This window comes from Typopeltis vanoorti, chromosome 2 (genome assembly GCF_054136105.1).
Source record: "Typopeltis vanoorti isolate ZY-2024b chromosome 2, IOZ_Tvanoo_1.0, whole genome shotgun sequence".
Taxonomy (NCBI): Eukaryota; Metazoa; Arthropoda; class Arachnida; order Uropygi; family Thelyphonidae; genus Typopeltis; species Typopeltis vanoorti.
Genome location: NC_143550.1, coordinates 65197825 through 65221639, shown reverse-complemented (window position 1 = coordinate 65221639; position 23815 = coordinate 65197825). Strand labels below are relative to the sequence as shown.

The window sequence follows — 23815 nt, the reverse complement described above, 5'->3', positions numbered from 1 at the left end:
TTAATTGATAAAAACTGTTTATCTGGATTAACTAGCCTTTCATGGTAGGTGTTAAAAAATTAAGACAGTAGCCTTAAAAAATAACGCTGAAAAAAATTATATAAATATTGCTTATTTATTTGATGAATTATTATTATGGTGTAATTTGCAATAATAAAATTCTTCTTCTCCTGTAGTCCTAAATGAACCGTTGGGTCATTCATGGCTGGTAGTGATACTCTTTGCTAGCCTCCTCCAGTCGTCTCGGTCTCTTGTTCTTGATGTCAGTTGAGAAAGGGAGGAATTTGTCAATTTTTTGATGTTATCAGTCCATTTAAATCGAGGTCGGCCCCCTAACCCTTGATCTCGGAATGATTCCTTCTAGTGCTTGCTTTGGAATGCCGTTAGCCCTCTCCACATGTCCGAACCATTTCATCTGTCTTCTTCTGATGACTGTCAGAATATTTTCCCTTTTTCTCCCATCTATTGAATCAATCCGTTTTTGGACATTTTCATTGGTTTCGTGACATTATAGGAAATTCTCAAAAGTCTTCTGTAAGTTTTCATTTCGAAAGACAGGAGTCTCCTCTAATCTTCCTTCAATAAAGTCCACTCACGACCATACAAGAGGACAGAATTCACCAAGATGTCAATTAGTCTTAGTCTGGTTGTGATTGCTATTCTGTTATCTCCCTACAATGGTTTTAACTTCTGTAGGGCCATGGTTGCCTTAGCAATTCAGTATTTAATGTCTAAGAATTCAATGTCTGATTTTGAGGTTATCATTGTTTTTGTTTTTTGTAGGTTTATGTATAATCCATATTTTTTTAATGTTCCGAAAACACGGCTGGTTATCTCTTGTAATTCTTCTTCACTTTCTGCCAGAAGATCAATATCGTTAGCAAAATGTAAGTTATTTATTCTTAGTCTGCCAACTACTATTCCAGTGTCATATTCATAAAGAGCTTCATCTATGACATATTCCAGAAAACAATTAAAAAGAAGAGAGGACAAGATGCATCCCTGTCTTACCCTCTGTTCTGCCCGGAATGGTTCACTGCTGTAATTTTTAATTTCAATTCTCATGTCAGATGAGGAATAAAGAGATTTAATAATCCTAATGATTTTGTTGTCAATACCGTAATGTTCTAAAATTTTCCATAATGCCTCGTGCTATATTGAGTCAAAAGCTTTTTGAAGGTCTAAAAAGTCGTGACAGATTATTTTGTTATGTTCTATATATTTTTTGCCTAGTATGTGTATTGTAAAAATATGGTCAATTGTACTTCTGGACTTCCGGAAATCTGCTTGTTCATCTGATAGTCTGCTTTCTATTTTCTTTTCGATTCTTGACAATAATATTTTCAACAGGATTTTGCTTGGATGACTAATAAGGTTTATCGTTCTATAGTTACTACATTTATTGCTGTTTCCATTTTTAGGAATAGGTACAAGGACAGAAGTCTTGCCAATCAGATAGCCTGTGTTCCATACGTCCTAGAATAAATTTAACAAAGTGTCTATGATGATGTCACCTCCTTCGTGTATCAGTTCCACTGTGACACCATTACTTCCTGGTGATTTTCCTATTTTTGAGGAGGTAACTGCTGCAATAACTTCTTTTAATATCGGATAAACTCCTTCCTCTGAACCTCCTGGCAAAATTCCGTCCAAAATATCATCAGTCAGTTGAGGGTTCTTTTGAAAAAGCTTGGTTGTGTAACATTTTTTCCATCTATTGACTATTTTCTGGTTATCTGTGATAGAAGTTCCATCTTCATTTTCTATGCTCCAATTAATTGCAGTAAAAGGTTTGGTTAACTTATTGATCATTTGAAAAACACTTTTAGAATTATTTTTATTTAAGTCCTCTTCTATCTTTTTATATTCATCCAATATCCATAAGTTTCTAGCATGTTTGATTTCTTTTTTAATAATCTTAGTAATATTTTTATACTGTTCTCTGTTATCACTGCTATTAATATGAGATTTCAAATATCTTCTTTCGTCGCATAGGTCCAAAATATTTTTGGTTATCCATGGTTTATTTATTTTCCTTTTGTATCCAAGGATTTTTTCAGCTGTCTCAGTTATCTTTTGTGAGAAGTATTTGGTTTTAGATTCGATACTATTATATTTCTTGAAGCTTTTGTCAAAAATTTGTTTTAATTTGTATTTATATAGTGTATTTATTTAGGGATCTTTTAATTTTTCTATATTATATCTTTTACGAGTTGATTTTGTAGGTAATCTTTCCCTCATTTTCATATTCACAGTTGCAATGACCATGTTGTGGTTACTGCCAATGTTGGCTCCAGGAAATGATCTGGTTCCTGTGAGGTTGATGGAGTTTTTAAATCTAGTGCTTACAAGGATAAAATCAATTTGGTTGTGTGTTTTACCATCAGGGAAAGTCCATGTCCATCTTCTGGAAGGTTTATGGGGAAATAGAATGTTAGTAATGGTAAGTTCATTTTGTGAGGCAAAATTGATAAATTCAAAACCTCTTTCGTTTATTTCCCCATAGCCCTATGGTCCAACAAATGGGAGATAATCCTTGCCGATGTCTGTTCCAATTTTGGCATTCCAATCGCCCTGTACAATCAGAAGGTCTTTTCTATTCGCTCTGGTGATTGTTGCATTAAGTTGACCATAAAACTCCTCTACTTCGGAGTCCTCATGATCTGTGGTTGGGACATACAGACCAGGCTTTCACAGCCAAAGTGACAGTGTGGAAAGAGCATATTAGGACATCGAAAATATATTGATGACATGGATGCAGGATAATACTACACATAAATGGAGTAAGGGACCATAATTTTGTCCAGTTTTGAAAAATAGATCATGCCACTTGGGTAATAAAGAGAGATTCTCTATGAAGCATTGTTCAGCATGCATAAGACATTTTTGTCTACTTCAGTATTACTTAAAAGCAGTGTTTTTTGGTAGGGATAGGAGGGATACAACAGCATGACATACTTGCATCTTTATGGATGTGATACATTTAGTAAAAAAAATTTGTAATATTTGATAATTTTTTTATGAATATTACAAATTAGTTATTTATGAAATTTACATTTTTCACTACATCTATTGTTAAAATATTCACTATATATAACTTTTTTTATATTTGCTATATGAATTTTTTATTAAAAGTTATCACATATATTTTGCTTCTTTCTTCTCTTCTTGCTCCTTACCAATGCTATTAGAGTATTCGAAGGCTAGGGGTGAATCTTTCCTATTTTGCTGTGTTATTTCATCTTATGCACTATTGTGAGACATCAACCTGTCTGGCCAGTGTGGTGCTATAAGACCAAATATCTCCCCATGAGGACAATGCAAATGATGAATAAAGTAGGAAAATTATATACTGGCTCGTCCATCGCCCAGCATAAAAAGGAACGCATCCTGGGCTTAGACAGAGGGTCTAGGTCGAAAAATATGTTACAGTCTCCACTATCTACAATGAGTCCACCTACAGTGCATAATGATAGGATATTAGTAGGGACATATAACTGCAAATCTCTATGGGATGATGATAGATTGGAAGAACTGATGAAGGAATTGGACCATATAAAATGGGATGTTGTGGGCCTTTCAGAGATAAGAAGGAAAGAAGAAACTTTCGTGTGATTAAAAGATGGACATCTACTCTACCACTGTGAATGTGACAGAAACTCAACTGGTGGTATAGGATTCTAATAAATAAAACAATCAAGGACAATGTCCTGTTTGTTAATAAAATAGCATCAAGAATAGCTGAACTGAGTCTCTTCATAAATAACAGATATCAACTGAAAATTATAAAAATATACACCTCAACTATGGACCATCCAGATGAAGAGATAGAAGATTTCTATGAAACATTAGAATCCACACTAAATAATTCTAAAGAATTCTACATAATTATAATGGGTGACTTTAATGCCAAGATTGGAAGCAGAGATGACCATCTGAACTCCATCGGTAAATTTGGATTTGGACAGAGGAATGAAAGAGGAGAAAGACTTATTGAATTTGCAGAAGAAAATAACCTCTTTATGATGAACTTTCAAGAAGAAAGTCAACTGAAAATGGATTTGGAGAAGCCCAAATGTACAAACTTACAATGAAATAGACTTCATCCTCTCTAACAGAAGATATGTATAATAAATAATACTGAAGTGCTTAATAGATTTAATACAGGAAGTGACCACAGACTAGTAAGGGCAAAAGTATGGATCCACAAAAAAATGGGAACGGGATAAGCTCATAAGAAAAAAGTCCAATTTAGTGAATCTACAAACCTCTACCACAATAAAAGCTGTTATAGAGAATCACTCAAAAATGAACTAAAAAAGTTAGACACAGCTACTACCATCGATGATACTAATGAAATCTTAACAAAATCTATCTTGAATTGTGCACTAGAAATAGGAGGTGTAAAAAGGCACGAAAAAGAGGAAACACTAAGACAGGAAACCTTAGATCTGATGAAGAAAAGAAGAGATATGAAAAGAGATTTGAATGACATCAATAAAATAGAATATGCAGAAATTTGTAAAACTATACGTAAAAGGATGAAACATGAAATTAGATCGTATAATATTAGGAAAATTAAAGATACAATAGAAAACAATAATAATATGAAGCTCCTAAGACGAATTATCATTTGGAACAAAGGAAATAGGTGCTGTAAGAGGAAAAAATGGTGAACTTATAAAAAAAATAGAGATGCAATAATGTAAAGAATTCAGGAAATTTATACTGAACTCTATGAAGACAAAGACTGAGACATTCAAGAATCATCTATGGATAACTCGAGTGAGGAAGAACACAATGCCCCTGAGATCTTGCAAGGTGAAGTGGAAATGGCACTATGAGAAATGAAGAATGGAAAGGCCCCAGGAGAAGATGGAATTTGGTAGACTTCTTAAAACTGGGAGGAAGCCCTGCATCAAACAGCTGACTAAACTCTTTAATAAATGCTTAAAACAGAGAAAAATTCCAAAAAATTGGAACAATTCACTTCTAATATTAATTTTTAAAAAGAGCAATATGGAAATAATTAAAACTACAGACCTATAAGCCTACTCCCCACCATATATAAAGTCTTCACAAAAATTATAAATAATGGAATAAAATCTAAACTAGAGGGAATGCAATCCTGTGAACAAGCTGGATTTAGAAAGAATTACAATACTTTGGACCATATTCACACATTAAGACAGCTCATTGAAAAATCAATTGAATACAATAAACTCTTATGTCTGGCCTATATAGACTACGAAAAAGCATTTGATTCAGTTAAAACATCTGCAACACTAAAAGCACTTAAAACCCAGCGAACTGAGAAATCATATATTGAAAAAACACTAAAACATATTTACAGTAATGTAACTTCTTTAATTAAATTATATAAAAAACAGTGAAAAGTTCATACAAAAAGGCATTCGGCAAGCCGACACCATATCTCCCAAATTATTGACAGCTGCACTAGAAGAAGTCTTTAGAAGCCTTGATTGGGAAACAAAAGGAATAAACATAAATGGAGAAAGGCTGCATCATCTGAAATTTGCAGATGATATTGTCTTAATAACAGATAACCTTGAAGATCTGGAAGAAAGGCTAAATCAGCTAAATGAAGCCTGCAGAGTAATTGGATTAAAAATAAATAGAAAAAAAATATGACGAATAAATACATAAACCATAGAACTGTCAAAGTTCAAAACAATGAAATAGAACAAGTTACTTCATATGTATATTTGGGCCAATTGTTATCCTTTGAGGATTGCCAAAGAAAAGAGATTGAACGAAGAATTCACCTTGGATGGATGGCTTATGGGAAAATAAGACATATTCAGAAGTGACTTCCCTATGAGTCTAAGAAGGAACGCTTTCGACCAGTGCATACTTCCTGTCCTAACATACAGGAGGAGAAATGTGGACGTTAACAGAAGCCCTAAACAGAAAGCTGAGAACAACACAACATCGTATGGAGAGAAGTATGCTAAAAATAATATTAAGCAATAGGAAGACAAATACCTGGATAAGATCTCAAACAGGTGTCATGGATATTGTAAAATACATTAAACAGGCTAAGTGGAGATGGGCTGGCCATATTGCCAGATGTAGTCATGGGAGATGGACTAGAAAAACAACAGAGTGGAAACCAATGGATGGAGCAAGACAAAGAGGAAGACGGAGAAGAAGGTGGAGGGATGAACTGGAACAAATTGCAGGAGTGAGGTGGATGGGAGAGGCAGAAAACCGAGTGGTCTGGAAAATCATGGGGGAACCTACATCCAGCAGTGGATAGAACCAAAAGGTTGAAAGAGAAGAAAAATAAATTTATATGCTCACCTGGTTGGCTGAGTGGTTAGCATATCCACTATCCAGCCAAGAGGCTGCAGGTTCAAATCCCACCATGGCCATCGGTGTTTGTGATCGTCTTACTCACTCTCTGTGGAAAGGGCATCTGCGACTCTACCACTTCTTCTTCTAGCAGAAGGCATCACTCCCAAAACCCAGTGAGGTACAGGAGTGACCATACATCATCTACAGATGTCAAATGTGAAATTTTTAAAAATAAATTTATGCCTAAAAAACTGTGTTGTGTTCTTAATTTGCTTTCTCATTCCAAAAATATTGTTAAAGTAAAATAAAAATATTAGCAAATAATTTTTTATTCTTATTTTCACTTTATTTTAGTTTTTCCTGCTAGCAAAGAATGAGCACCCGCACCTAATTTTTATTTAAAAAAAGAAAAAAACACTGTCTAAAGATATATTTAGACAGTGTATATATTTAGTAAAGAAAAGTATATAAGATGAAGAAAATTTAAACAAAGTTTTGAAAAGTATTCAAAATTGAAATAATTTTATTTATAAAGAAAACCACCAAGAAGAAAACTTTGGCATTCCTACAACAGATACAAATATAAATGAAAATACAGAAATGTAGACTCGTGGAAGTTCTACAAAATGAAATGTGTAGTATTCATAACTTATTTTAATTGTATTACAACACCAAATGAATTCATTTATAAAAAAGATGTTTAATAACTGATTTATATTTCAGTGGATTTCGCTTGGTTTGCAGAGATTTAGAAAATTTGGGAAGAACCCATCCTGGGAGGGTAATGGATGGCAATGCTGTAGCCAATGAAGTTCTAACTGAAGCTCGGCTATTGCTGTTACCCTCTTGCCATGATCAGAACTTTATATAGCTCAGTGGATTTCAAACTAGCATCTTAAGAGCATAAAACACGTTACTGTTTATATGTAACAATGAGTAAGTGAAATAATTCAAATTGTAATGGACAAAAGATCTAGTCCTAATTTGGCACCCTCTAATTTAGTGAAAAAGAAGTATTACAATTGTGTAGAAGTTGATTTTAAGATAATAATCTTCCACAATTTTGGCAAATTAATGCATCTATACTTGTTCAGGGCAAGAGAATGCTTCATAGCCATTGGTGACTCTAAAAATAATGTTTCTGCCTTCTATATAACACTTCAGTTTTCTTCCATCTAATCCTGTATGAAGGGGTGTCCAATGCGTGGTCTGCCGTCTGGATTTGTATAATAATTGTAGCGAATGTATTTCTTATAATCTCCAAGGCAGATGTTAACATATTTTGCTGTCTGTTCATTGTAGGCAAAGTCACAGGGAACTTCATATACTCCAGGATCTGCTAGGGGTGGATTTTATCCTTAGGAAAGTGGATCATAGTAGATAATTTAATGTGTGTTTTGAATATAGTGTGAATGTCATAATTTATTAATACTTTGGCTATCTTTTCAGATGTATCTCAGACATAGTGGTCAGGACAAATATATCAGGGATGAAATTAGACTTTATTAAATCAAGAGTGTCTGTTAGTGGTACATTAGTAAATAAGAAGGGACATCTAAACTAACCACTATGTCAAAATTTTTAAGGATATGATTTGAAATGGACAGAATTTTTTTTTATAAAAGTAGAAGAGTTACCAGTAAGAGGGGAGTGGCAGCGACTTAGCTAACTATTGAACAAATTATAAATAGGCCTATCTATTCTATCAACTATATCCTAGAGTGTGTGTGAGTGTGAGTGAGTGAGTGAAGTTCTCTGTGACTTGACATACTATGGAAGACAGGATGATCTATTAACAACTGCCATGGAGAGCATAAAAAATACATTTGCTACAATTATTATGCAATAAAATAAAGATGCCAAGAAATTGTATTCTTTGTTTCATCCTTTATCCAAGCATAAGCAAACAAAGTTTGCATATGAAGTCACTTCACAACTGGGCTACTTATATGTAGAGGCTAATGACTTAACATCAGTTGCCTTAGTATCCTATAATGCAATGCACATATCCTTACAGACATGTATAATGTTATGCATTATGGGAAGGCCACTACCCAGACCAGTTTCAACCTTTATTGAGGTGAAAAAGTAAACATAGGCTTAGAGTAGTTGGTTTAGGGGGCAAGGGAGCCTGTGATAGTATAAGTGTAAGCAAACATGGTTTGCACATGAAGTAACTTCATGACAGGTCATGTCTTCATCGAAGACATCCTTGATTGGTACAGAAACAGAAAAAGGGAGCCATTCACTGTGATCTTCAGTGACAACACAGGAAATCTTTCTATCCAGTTGCAAAGGGTGGAAAGTACACCAAAGGATGTCAATTTACCAAGCAGACCTCATCGCCTGATGTGATCAAATTCTCTCAAATAGAAATAGTTTCTCCAGATGATTCCATGGTACATATCCAGTGGTGGATGATCTAGGCTAAGAAATTGGCTATGGATCTAGACACAGAACTCATATGAGTGATCATTGATTAATTAACTACCGGGCCTCTAGCTAGTGGAAAAGTTGACTGTTGATGACTTTTATCACTATTTTGGAGAGGATTAAGACAAGGATATCGAGTCAATAGTTTGACAGCAAACTTTTATCCTCCTTTATTTGGAATGAGCTGAACATAGGCTTGCACATGTATTAGGATAAATGCCAATGAAATATAAAAGAGTGTGGAGACCATATACCATATACAATAGATAAAAATAGCACTCCAAAACTAATGCAGAAGGAACTTGAATGGGGGAAGATCAACTTCAAGGTAAGTATATAGTTTTCACAGCTTCTGTTTGATCAGACTTTGCATTTGTGTGTGTGTGTGTGTGTGTGAACTAATTTCTTAAAAAAATGGGGAAAAAAGATTGTATGAAGATGTGCAACATATTTTAATTGCCTAAAATGTATTTCAGAGTTGATGGAAACATGTAGAACTCCTCCAAGGTGTCGGTCCCCAAGTGTTCCAAGGAGACCAAGAGAACCCAGTAAGTCTTTATGGTTCATTACATATCATCATTGTTAGTGAAAGATTTTGTTGAAATGACATTTAAGTTGCAAACTTCTAGAAGTTAGATAACCTTGAAATCTTTGCGGTAGAGATCAAACCAGAACTTTTTTCGAGCCACTTCATTCAGCAGAGTGGTTGTGTCACACTGAATGATAACATCATCGTATTCCTAAATACATTCATGAACATTCATACTGTAGTGGGATCAAACACATAGCCTGTTGATTGGAGTGCATAGATGATACCACTCAGGCATCCAGACTGATGTGATGGCAGATCCAGCTATTTTTACACTTATTGTTAAGTAGCATACTAATAGAGTATGTTTCCATTGGATTTATTCATTAAGCTAAATAGACTGATAAATGAACACAACTTTGCAAAACATTTATGGGTACATTGATTCTTTTACACATTTGAAAACCACTATAAAATATTGATAAATGGACTGTATGCTGACAGTTCTAAACATCACACTTCCTCCTATGATGAAAAACTAATTGCAGTATGCCATGATCATCAGCATGTTGATATTCAGCTTTCTTGTTTCCATAGAATTGCCACAAGGTAAGAATACAGAATTGTCCAGAAACATCAGTATAAAGGCAGACATTAAATTTTATGTTTTCTACCATAAAGAATCCTGTGTCCAAACATCCATCTCATTTGGAATGTGTATCAGGATTTGTTACTTTATATCAGTGTTTCCCAAACTTTCAGTACCCTTAAACCCTTTTCAAAATTTTAGTAATACTGCATACCTCCCCTTTTCTCAGGAAAAGACAATTTTGAAGACGTTTTAATAATATTTCATTCAAATCCAAATAATTATAAAGATATTCATTTTTTAACATATAATAAATGTGTTATAATAAATTACAAACATATGAAGCCATTTTTAATTATTAAATATTTTATTAATACAAATCCAGTATACACACTGTAGAAACAAAACTTATGAAATTTGAATTTTCAAAATAAAATTTAGCGGAGAGTTCTGACTTTGTGGATCAAACTATTGAATTTAAACTTTTAAAGCAAACACTTCAAACCATGCAGTTGGAACGCAGTCAGTACATATGTGCCAAGAGACATATTTTGTTTAAAATTTCCTTATTCTTTTGGTTTTTAATTCTTGAAAAATAATTATACAATAGACCTACACTTATCTGCAACAATATAGTGACAAAAATGTAAAAGTTAAAATAAAAGGAAGTCTGAAAAAAAGTACCTCATCACATACTCCATAAAAACCTTTTGCATACTCCTGGGGTATGCATACCACACTTGGGGAAACATTGTTCTATACCATAGCTTTCAAATTGTGTATTGTCCATTCATAGCAAGTTCTGCATCATGCAAGTCAAATAAATAAATAAACTTTTTGAGATTATGCAGTAGTCTTCTCTCTGGAAATCAAGTCTTTTGAATTCAGTGTGTAATAGATTAGTAGAACAATGGAAAATGAACTCCTGATTTTAGAGAATTTTTGGATAATGTGATTGTATTGCCCTCACATGATCTAATCAACAAATTATATATTAACTTAGGACAAAGCATCACTGAAAGTCAGTTAATGAAAAACCTTGCCTCAGTTATTCATATAACTCATATGCCTTTGCCTATATACTTTATTCATTTAGCTTATCTTTTCCACTGCATACCAGTGGAAAAACATGGTTTTTATCATCTATACTTTTCCCTAAGATTAGTTGCATCACATGAAGTGTGGCCTCACATTGTCATGCAAAACTGCATGATCTGCGACTTGAGTTAGTCTTCCTCCATGCACTCAACCACAGAAACAAACAAGCTTATTGAATTCCTGAAGTGACTGTAAAGATACAATGTTTAATCTTCAGAAATCTGGATTACCCAACCAATCACAATTTTTCTTTCTAGAATAATTTACAGACAGCTCTTTCTGGATAATTTAAGTGAACTAGTTGTAGAGAACGTCAAGTTGCTTTTCTGTTTATCTTCATTTCCTCCTAAGAAACAAAGTTGAACTACACTGTTTTTTTAGCTTCATAATGATCCTGAGCTTTTTTCAGGGATAGGAGAAGAGAAATATAACGAAAATTTAAGGGGGTGCTTAAGGGTCAAAGCTATATAACTGAGAGGAAACCTCCTCATAGCCTTTAAAGGAATGCAGAGAACCGACCAGGGCTTCTGATCTAATGTCCAATTCTCACCTTCTCGTGATGCACCCTGTTAGGTTTCTACCTGGATACTGACAATTTGGGATTTAGCCGACAAAATTGTATTATTGGCTTAAACCAAAATATAAAATGATGGTGCAACATGACAGAATTTCATGCCAGTTGGGCGTCACCCAGTTAAACAACACTCCTGTTGGTAAATAATAATATTTTTTGGTTTACCGATCAAGTGTTGATCAATTTTATTAACTGAACCTTAATAAAATTGATGGTTCAGTTAATAAAATTGATCAACTCTTGATCGGTAAACCAAAAAAATATTATTATTTACTAATTTATGATCAAGAAAATAACCTTCATGATGAACACTCCTGTTGTTTTTGCCAAGTTTAAGATCGGTACTATCAACATAAGAAACCTTAATGGAGTAATTATTTCAAAAAATTGCTAAGCAAAACAGTTAGTAACAGCATAGTAGTAAAAAACACCAGGCATGCAATCTGGAATACATATTCATACTTGAAGTAGAAAAAGCCATCAAAAGCCTGAAATGTGGAAAGGCAGCAAGAATAGATGATATGGAGGTATAAAAGTCTTACAGTGGCTGCACTGCATAATTCAGAAGGCCTGGACAGAGGGAAGAATTCCAGATGATTGTCAGAGAAGGATGTATATTATCTCCTCTGTTATTCATTTTCTATATGGATCACATTATGAAGGAAAGTGGTATTTAACCTAATATTAAAATTGGAAATGTTAATCTCAGCTCTTTGTGCAGATGATGTTATACTTCTAAATAAATCTGGTTCAAGTCTGCAAGATTCTCTGACTAAATTGATAACTGTTGTAATAGATATGGTATGAAGGTCAGCAATAACAAGACAAAGACAATGAAAATAGGAGAAACATTGAAAATATCAACCGCATTGTGAATAGAGAACTTATAGAACAATTAAAATATTTCAGCTAATTAGGCACGATTTTTAGTGAAGATTGTAAATTAAATATGGAAATAGACAACAGAATCAACAAAGCTGGTATGGTAGGAAGTCAACTGAATAAATTTGTATGGAATAAGAGAGAAAATAGTCACAAAACTAAATTAGCTGTGTACAACACCCTGTTCAAGCCAATTTCAACTTATGGATCTGAGAGCTGGATTAGAAAAAAAAAACACTTGACCAATGACTAGCAACCACAGATATGAGAGTTCTGAGAAAGATTAGCAGAGTGAACAGATGGTATCAATGACAGTATCACATCAAAAATGTAGATATTAGGAAAGAACTTGATATTGTTAGCATCCAGTAATGTCTTAGCAGAACTAATCTCAGATGGTGTGGTCACTTAAACAGAATGGGAGAGGAAAGATTAGCAAAACAAGTGTTCTGAATTCTCTGCCAGGTTAGCAGAGAACACTTGTTTTGAGACCCAGAGGAAGAACAAGATGTAGGTGAATTGATACAGTAAAAAGTGCCTTAGAAGATAGAAATATAAGATCTGATAATATTGGAGACTTGACAGGTAACAGATTGATTTGGAGGAAAAATTGTAGATAGGAAGTTAGTAATGATGTAAGTTTTTCATGTAGTACTATCATATCCTGTACACTCCTTGACGATACATATCAGGAATTTGATGATGAAAATTTAAGAAAATTAAATTCAGGAAAGGTATTCAAATTTTCAGACTATATTGCCAAAGAGAAAATATTGTCCACATAATGCCACCATGTGGATAGTCTCAGAAAACTTGCAGTGAGGCTTACATACATCAGACTGAGAAAAGTTACAAAATTTGAGAGCATGAACACTACATCATTGACACTCATAACCAGAGACCAGTAAGGGCTCACTTCATGTTTCAATAGAAAGCCATGCAATGGAATGGTCCAGAGATTCAGTGTGTTATTTTGCAATGAGTGCCTCCCTCATTTTTTCATTGAATAAAATGAGAGAGGAAAATGAGGATTTTTATTTTTCAATAAAAAATAAAAAAATTTTTATTGAAAAATTTTTGAAGTGAAAAAAATCGCTTCAAAAATTTGTTATATTATTAAAACATTAAATCATCCCATCTTCTCTTTCATGTTAGGGAATAGCCTTTCACAGCCAAGAAATTTGGCATCATAGATTTTCATATGCACCTTATACTGCATATGATTAGAAGGCACTTAATCCTGTCTGCACTATCTATTACATCTCTAAACTGCATGCATTCTTCTGACTGGTTTCCCAGGATGAAAAATTCAAGTTTCTGGGATTAAATACCCTGCCACCTCCATATGAGGCTACCTAACTCATTTTCAATTGATGAGCTCAGATAAAGATTCTTCACATCCTAGATGAGATTAGAACCCAGGTCTTTCTAACTGAAAGGCATTGTCTATACCAATGGTGTTCAACCCGTCAATCATGATCGATAGGTCGATCGTGCAGCGATTTTTGGTCGATCTCTTGTTTATACCTCCTTACTTACAAATTTAATTAAAACTGAAAACATAATATTTTATTCATATTTATAAATTTAGGAACACAAAAACACACGTGTTGAACAGATTCTTTTATTAATTACTAATAAAATAAAACTTCATGTTTCAACCCCTGTATTGAGGTCATCATCGGAAGGATACAAGTGTATAAGGAACCAAGCTACATGCTCTAGCCCTGTATACCGGTAAACTAAATCTATGTAGTTAATTAATCCTTTTTCCTTGCCTGACCTCTAGTGATAAAAAAAAATAAATAAATAAATATAAATACAACTACAATAAACTGCTAAAGTCCTCATGTATTAATATTCTTCTTGATTTGTACAGTTCTGATTGTTATAATATGATTTCTTTCAGTTGCTGTTGAATGTTACAAACACTTCACCATGTTATCTTCTTGTAGTGGGATTTTTCTATGGCTAGTTTAGGTTGTTATGCAGGTTGTAGATGGGTCCTCCACATTCTTAAAATAGTTAGGCCATCATTTTTGTTGAGATTTGGGTTGTGTTTGAGCATTTCACATGACTCTTTAAATTTTTTTTTTTAAGGAAATTAAGGAAAATTTAGAGAGTCATGTGAAATGCTCAGACACAACCCAAATCTCAACAAAAATGATGGCCTAACCATTTCAAGAATGTGGAGGACCCATCTACAACTTGTATAACACCTAAACTAGCCATAGAAAAATCCTACTACAAGAAGATAACTTGGTGAAGTGCTTGTAATATTCAACTGCAACTAAAAGAAATCATATCATAACAATCAGAACTGTACAAATCCAGAAGAATATTAATACATGAGGACTTTAGCAGTTTAGTGTAGTTGTGTGTGTGTATATATATATATATATATATATATTTATCACTAGAGGTCAGACTAGGAAAAGGATTAATTAACTACTTAGCTTGGTTCCTTATACACTTGTATCCTTCCAATGATGACCTCGATACAGGGGTCTAAACGTCAAGTTTTATTTTATTAGTAATTAATAAAATAATCTGTTCAACACGTGTGTTTTTGTGTCCCTAAATTTATAAATATGAATGCTGATCACTGTGTAACCTTAAAAGAAAGAATAATATTTTATTTATCACAATTTTGTATTATTTTTTAATTCTCTTTAAGTGTACTGCTATTGTTTATTTATTTTTCATTAAAAGTGTCAAACAGTAATTTTTTTATAAGTCCAGGTAAATGGATTAATTTGGATCAGTGGAAGTCAAACAGCGAGCCGAGTGAATACGATTATAAGCAAAGCACATTGTATGTGTTTCGTTTATAATCGTGTTTACTCGTAATTACATCACACACTTCCCACTATCCACTGTTAGAATTTCACTTGAGTTTCAGTTGCTCTAAATTTATCATTGGATTTACCATTATTTTGTTCGCTAATTGATAAGTTATAAACGTTTGTTTTTTAATAAAATATTTAAAATTTTTTTTTTTTTTTTAATTTGAGCATAATCATGAGTGTATCAAAGAAATCGAAGACGTATCATTTTCACAAGGAATGGGAAATGGATTATTTCTTTACAATGATAAATGAAAAGTGTTGGTGTTTGATTTGTAATTCATCTGTAGCAATTCCAAAAAAAAAGGTAATATTGAGAGACATTTTTGATCGCTACATGCAAAATATGATGAAGATTTTCCCCAAAATTCCGAAATACGTGAATCAAAAATTATAAATTTAAAGGCAGAACTTTCTGGACAACAAAATATGATTTCAAAAGTAATAAATAACCCAATATCAGCCATTATTGCATCTTTGAAAGTGTGTCGTTTTGTAATATTTCATTGTGTTTCCTATTATATATCCTGTCGATGCTGCGATATTGTAATATATTGTAGTTTCTTTCTTTTATATTCTAGTGATGCTGCAGCAGTGTAATATTCTCGGCACTTAATTTTATACGTTCCCCTTTTAATACTCTAGTTTCCTACCTTCTGTATTCTATTCTCCTTCTACCCGAGAGCAATGGAAATATTTATTTAGATTTATGGCTGAGCCATCCATGCCTCGATATGGTGCCAGAAATATAGTACTTCCAGTAGGTTATTAAATCTTTCACAACAAAATCTCTTTATTGCCCCCAAGTTATCAATTTGCTTTGCAGTCCTGGCCCTTTTCTCACTATTTATATCAACGTTTCCCACTTATGTTTGATTTTTATTTAAGATCAATGCATTGCAATTAAAAATAAGATCAGGCAAAAACGTCGTTTAAAATGCAACATAGGATTTAATAGTCAACAAACAGGCATATATTTTACACTATAAGACAGAGTGTGATCCTCTGTAATTCTCAAAAAAAACTCTAAAAACAAACTTGCATATATCTCTACTTCAATTAATACAAGGCACATCATGTTATCTATCTAGCTTAAAGAATTATCATTAATAAACATCAGTACTTTAATAATCGGCATTAAGGACATGTTACGATTAATATAACATATTGTAAACTTAGTTAAGAAAAATCATACAAGATTATATACAATGCGTTAGATAAAAATCATAACCCAAAATATTTCCTAGGAATTAGCTATACTCATTCTTAGATGCAATCATCAAAATCCAGACAAAACAAGTCTCAAAAAATTATTCTGGCTATTAATGTCCCTCTTACATGCATTTTTCCAGTTCTACAACCTATTCTTATAGCATCACACAGTCTAAGTAAAACAATATTTTAACTCACATGGGTTGTCTTCTGTTGGGTTGCACTCTCCAATTCTGTTGGCTGCGACGTCCTATGTTTCCTTTTCTTCGTCTCAGGTTTTGAATCTCTCCTCCTTCAGGTCCTTGGGATACCGGCCATTCATCAGGTTTGCTCGCGGGATGTGGGTGACGATTCATCGGCGTGTTAATACACTGGCGAAGGGTCACAAATTGTCAGGGCCTTCACAGACTTAGAGAAGCGGTACAGCTCATAGACATGTTTGGCTGGTCATCTACGCTTCTGGCTAACTGATGGCGTGTGGCATGGCTTCTCTCCTCTGGCTTCCTCCTTGACACGTCAGGACTTCACTCTAAGGCTTTCTATCACATCGTCAACTCGTATGCTCATTTCTTCTCTGTGCAAAAACTCCCCGTGTCTCTGGAAGTCCCATCTTATATTCCATCAGTTTCGAGACCCTTGGTTCAGTTTTCTAAACCCCATGCACTTATGCGAACCCTTTTCATTGTCATATGATTCCTGGTTTCTGGAACCTTCAACAAGCCCTTGCTTCACCATCTTCGTGTTCTAATCTCATTAAGTCAGCCAGCAGAACATCCGTTTGAATTTTTGCTGCCTCCTTTTTGCATTGACCTTGAGGTCACTTAGGGTTGAACTTGTAAACAAAATTTCAAGTGGCATTCATTTCCCTTAGCCTTGAAAGTTTTACTTCTTTTGTTCAAAGAGATAACTAATTCCTATTGGGCTGTACATATGTTACACACAATACAAAATGTTAAGAGAAAAGACTATTTACAGGTGTTCTGGGTTCTGTCTAACTGTAAAAAACTTGATGCATTCGTTATACAAAATTTATTCTTGTTGTATCGAATTTTTGCAATTTATTAACAAAAGCAAAAAAGCCTTTTACTGATGGAGAGTTAATAAAAGAATCGTTTCTTGCAACAGCAGAATCTTTATTTTCTGATTTTAAAAATAAAAATGAAATCATTTCGAATATTAAAGATTTACAACTTTCCAGAACAACGGCTATGAGAAGAGTTGAAATTTTAAGTGCCGATCTGACTACTCAGTTAATGTCAGACATTCACCAGTGTGTTGCATTTTCGTTACAATTTGATGAATCAAACGACTTCACTGATACTGCTCAGTTAATGGTATTTCAAGATTATTCAAGTAAAGAAGAACTTTTGAAAATTGTACCATTATTGGGAAGGACTAGGGGAGAAAACATTATTTGATGAATTTGTGAAACAACACAAACTTCCGCTTTTTAAACTTATGTCTATTAATCTATGTAAGAGAGTAGATCGCCGAATAACTTAGTATAGAAAAGTAGCTCACATAGTTAAAAAAAAAGGTTGAACACCACTGGTCTATACCAACAGACCTGTGGAAGTTCTCCCAATAAATTATTATTTTTTATTTAATTTTTTTATGAAACTTTTAATCTATATGTACTTATAAGATAATGCTCTATGAATTATCTTTCAGACTATCTAAAACACTGCTATAAAAATAAATATGTACGTTTAATAATACATTCTGTTTTATTTTTAGAATTGTCTGTGCCAGAAATCCAACAAATGCTAGGAGATGCTGTTAATAATATTGTGAAATATTATTATAAACCAGAAAAAGAGGTAAGATTTCGTTCTTCTAAATTTAATGGTATTAATATATTAGTAGTAGTACTGTTATTATTTTCTGAAGCATCTCCATGGAGGCAGAGACTCATTGTGGAGGAGCCCATGCTAACTATTATTCACGCAGTACCTATCATACGTCTCCTTGAACTCCCTTCACTGATCAAGCACTCATAATGGCCTCTGGCAACCTGTTCCATTCCATCTGTTCACCTCACCATCTCTCTCTAAGCAAAAAAAAAAAAAAAAATTACACTTCACTCTTACATAACTTCCAGGGATGACTATTGTTCTCTCCTGTGCTATTATGCATTGGAAATTTTCTTTAGCAAATACTGTATAAAACCCTGCTTTGAGTTGTATTTCCTCCTATGCGACTAAGCTAAACTAAAATTTGTAACCCACAAACATTCAATCCATCCTCATAGGTAGCAACTGCACAGACAGTCATCATTTTTGTCACTCGCCTCTAGATCCTTTTCAACATCTCCACATCCCAAAGAATTCAGACAACCAGGTCTGTGTGCTATATAGTCCAGATGTGGTTTTATTAAATCCTGGCATAGAGAAATAATAACCTCCCTGTCCCTGCTTGTCACTGTGCTCTTTACCATCCACATAACTGGAGAGCTATTTTTTTCCGCCTTTTGCAATATGCCCTCAGAACTTTGACTGCCTGTTTGCAGCCACTTAAAATCCCTGGTCTCATCAGTGTCCTGTGAACTAGTTTCATCAGTATAGCACACAGCTTGTGATCTCCTCATTCTTAAGTGCATGACATACAATTTGTGCCATCATGATGATCCATTTTGCCATATTAAACTGGCTGCTGTTCTCCTTTGCCCATACTGCCATTCTCTTTAAATGCCATCCTTCGGAATCTCTGTATCATCCTCATTTAATGTCACTTTTTCCAGTTTTGCTTCATTAGCAAACAACTAAATACAGGGTGATCAAACTTAAAGTATTCCTGTTTGAGACCTTGTGGAGCTTCATCCACTGATCCAAATGTTGCAAAACTTTGCAGAAATACATTATACATCATGTGGAAGCGATATCTGATAAAAAAAATAAAAAAAAGTAGTAGTAGTAGTAGTTTCAAAATTCATCACCAGGTGGGTTGCACTGTTTAATGGCAGAATGCAGCTGGTCATTATCGATGTTGCGCGTATGCTGCATTATGCTGTCTTTCGGCACTGTCAAGGTATCAGGATGATCCTGATAAACCCTGTTTTTGAGAAATCACCAGAACCAGAAGTCACCGAGGGTCAGATCAGGTGAACAAGGCAGCCAATGAGGGAGAAATACTAAACACCAACCTTGATGTTCCACTCCCAAACACTGTCACTGTTTGCTGGAGACTGGGCATCCATGTGTGGTTCCATTGTGGGTAGGAACTTTGGTGCTGAACTAGACTCCTCCTGAGAATGAATATGTCTTCATCCTGTTGTTTATCAGGGACCTCAATAATCCCCAACCATGTCACAAAACCATATAAACACCAACTGAGAGCCAAAATCAGAATAAGAAGCAGAAAATATCAGAAACCGCATCATTACATATTACACCACTTTTCTTGATAATACATTCAACAGGGAAATGTTCTCTTGAAAAAATGTCACCCTTCGTCATCCACAAGGGTTTAGAAAGGTTAGCAGGCTCTCAAAAGTCTGTGAGGAAGCTGTGTTCAGGAGATATACTTATTGAAGCATCAACTAAGACTTATTCAGAAAAGTTACGTGTGTAACATTTATTGGGGGAATACCAATTACTTCACTCCCCCCCACACACACACACACACAAAACTTTCAACTTTTTCAGAAGTATAACATTGGAGTGGGATCCCCCTTGACTTATCAGGTACATCACCTTTACATTTAACAGACCAAAACTACCAACATTTTCAAAGTGGGCTATCTCAACTGCTTAGTAAGACTCTACATCCTGACTCCTTTGCACTGCTTTAAATGTCAGAAGTATGATCATTCCCAAACTGCTTGTCATGGCTCTGTCATCTGTGTCCAGTATGGGAGTAAAGACCATGAAAACAAAGATTGCAAGAGTAAAATGTCCTAATTGTGAGGGAGACCATCTAGCTTACTCCTGAGCATGCCAGAGATGGAAGGATGAGAAGAAGATAGAAAAAACGAAACGAAGTAATGAATCATTTATCAGGAGGTGAAGAGGCTATACATGACAAAAGTGGTAGAAACATCTGGTAAGCTCTTATACTAAGAAGACAACTGTAAAAAAAAAAAAAAAAGTGGCAACAGGGATCTAAACACTGCCTTCAAACAATTATAACATCCGTGAATGATATGACTTGCTTTCCATCTCCTTTGAGCAAATGAACCAGTATGGATTCACTCCTGAGGACATGCAATAGATGGTCAAGCTACACGAAAATCCACTTAAAAAAAAAAAAAGATATTGGAACCGCACCACAGAGGGTCAAAGACATTCCTCAAAATCCTCTAATAGATGGACCATGTTCAGATCACATGGATACTTCTGTTCCTTCCCTCTGAAAAAGATAAAATAATTCATGTACCTAGTGTCCTAGAAGGAGTACAATATGAAAGTCGGTGTCTTGGATATTTTTCCTGATGAAGAGAAAATGATGGATACTGGCCATCCTCAAATTTCTTAAAAAAAAAAAAAAAAAAATCCAAGGCTAATGAAAACAAAACTACTCAACATAGGAAGCGAGATGGTACCACCAAAAAGAAATAATGAAAACATTCCTGCAATGAAATTGCTGTGGATTCCATCAAACCATCGATGACATCAAAGCTCTCTCTTGCAGAAGTATAAACCAATATGCTTCTGCCTGCAGGAAATATACCTAAAGCCAAGAGATAATTCGACATTACAAAATACTACCATCATTCATAAGGACAGGACAGGGGATGGACCTGCCATGAAGGGGGGTCACCATCCTTGTGAGCAACCATATCCAAAAAAAAAAAAAAAATCAGCTAACGCCTTTTTATTCCCGTATACAGGGAGTAGGCGAGGCCATTTAGCCCTATCTAACTTTTGGAGACTGAGTGGGCAGTTCAATCTCCACTGGTACCAATCAGAGATAGCTGGCCCAAGGCTATCACTAATTAAGCGGTACTCAGTGAAGAGAGACGGCTCAAATGTGCCGCCATCTCATGGTCCCTAACCCTAACACAACCATATCCCCTTCCAGAAAGTCTCAATATGAATATAGAAGCAGTTCCTGTCCATCTCTGTCAGTTAGGAACTATATTAACAGTGCTGCATCTATGTCCCTCCTACTGCAGATCTCTCTCAAGATGACCTTGATGATCTCATATTGCAGTTACCACCCCCTCCCCTTACTTTTAAGATGATTTAAATGGACACAACACTCTTTGAAGTAGTGCCCAAACAAATATCACAGGAAGAATTATTGAGCATATACTAGACAAAACAATCTCTTCCTCCTTAACACAGGTAGCAACACCTTCTTCTATATGCCTATGCAAACATTCACTGCCATAGACTTAATTGTCTGCTCATCTTCCCTTTCCCACTCTTCAAGTGGTAGGCTGATGAGAATTTATTAGGGAATGATCACTTTCCCATGATATCCACTATCTTGCATGTGCAACCATACACTTCATCATGGATATCACAATGGAAAATTGAGCAAGCTGACTGGCTCACCCTCTGATCATTAGCAGAATTTGATTCTGCAATGGCCACCTCTTCTTCTTCCATCAGCGATGCAGTGAATCATGTAACAAAGTGCATTATACAAACTGCAATTCCTAAAACATCTAGTCAGTTTCTCTAAGCCATGATGGAATGCACAAAGCTCAGAAGAAAGCTTGGGGTATTTTTTGAAGATACCCCACTAAAACAAACCTGATTGCTTTCGAACATGCCCAGACCAGAAAGGTATCCTGGATCAAATGTACATTTAGCGTAAGAACAAGCAACACTAAAAAAATTCTGGGGCAAAATGTAGAAAAGGAAGTGCAGATACACCACCCACCAACTCTTTATCCTTGAACAAAGTTGCTGATCCAACAACAGCTAGCCAACATACTTAGGGAAGTCTTTGGAAAAACATCATCATCTTCCTATCTCCCTCCAAGTTTCTTGCCCAAAAAACAAAGCAGAAAAACATCAAATCCAGTTTTTGTTGAACTGCACTAAAAGAAAACAACAGGCCACTCACAAAACAAGAAATGAAAGCTGCTTTGCTTAAATTCCATCCAACTATTGTGTTATCATCCATGGATCAACTGTTGTCCCCCCCCCCTTTACAACAGAATTTGCTGTGAGAGCATATTTCCAGATATCTGGTAAAAGGCAATTATAATTGCCTTTCGTAAGTCAGGGAAAGATCAAAAATCACTCAAATAAAAACCACCTAATTGCTCTGATTAGCTGTTTTTGCAAGATTCTGGAAAAAATAGTTAACTCTTGTCTTTTATGGTTTTTGGAGAGAAACGCCTTTTTTCTAGAACACATTCTGGCTTCCAAAAATATCATTCTGCTGCTGATCATCCTATCTGACTGGAGGCATCCATTAAAAATGCCTTCCTAAAACACAAGCATCTAGTATTGATTTTCTTTGATATAGAAAAAGCATATGACAACACTGCTTTAGAGATTTAGAATGCTAAAAAGACTTACATAATTTTGGTCTTAGAGGGAATGTCCCTCTTTTTATCAAAAACTTCTTATCTAACTGAATCTTCTAGATCCAAGTGGGAAGAGCCCTCTCCTGACCAAGAGGATGGAGTCCTGCAAGATTCCGTTTTAAGTGTCACACTTTTTGCAATCAGGGTCAACTCAATAACAGAACAAAGTCCTCCAACAGTAAGCAGTGCCCTATATGTGGATGACTTCACCATCTTCTATTATTGATGTAATATAAGGGTCATAGAAAGACAGCTTCAGATCCATTGATCATCTTGATCATCAAAATAGGAACTTGCATATGAGTTCAGATTTTCACAGCAGAAGACAGTTTGTGCACACTTTTGCAGACATGGGCTTCATCCTGACTGAGAACTTCAACTAGGACCATCACAAATCCCAGCTGCACCAAAAGCCAAGTTCTTAGCACTGATATTTGGCAACAAGCTCATCTTCCTCTCTCACATACAGCAGTTACAAGACAAGTGCCATGAAGCAATGAACATTCAGTGCACCCTATATTCCACCCATTGGGATGCTGACAGATGTTCTTTGCTTCATTTGTACAGGGCATTGATAAGGTCAAAACTTGACTATACATATGAAGTCTATGCTTCTGCCAGGGAGAGTACACTGCAGTGACTAGACCCTATTCACCATCAGAATTTCACTGGAGCATTTTGCATGTCGCCTCTTCCTAGCTGCACATCAAGGCAAATGAATCGCCTTTGTCACTTCAATGCCAACAACTGTCTCTGTTATATGCAATACAACAAAAAAGAAATCCTTGCCAGACCATCCCATGTATCCAACCACTTTTCAGTTACAATGGGAGAATCTTTACAACACTGG

General features: G+C 34.9%; 1 protein-coding gene across 4 annotated transcripts in view; it reads left to right on the top strand.

The window, feature by feature from the left end:
* The window catches only part of pns (DENN domain containing pinstripe), a 347031-nt gene that overhangs the window by 296121 nt on the left and 27095 nt on the right, over positions 1–23815 (top strand). For all 4 annotated transcript variants that reach the window (XM_090411700.1, XM_090411683.1, XM_090411692.1 and 1 more), the window contains 2 exons: positions 9228–9299; positions 18219–18301. In XM_090411700.1, coding sequence (XP_090267826.1) covers positions 9228–9299; positions 18219–18301 — 155 coding nt within the window. The remainder of the gene's footprint in view (positions 1–9227; positions 9300–18218; positions 18302–23815) is intronic.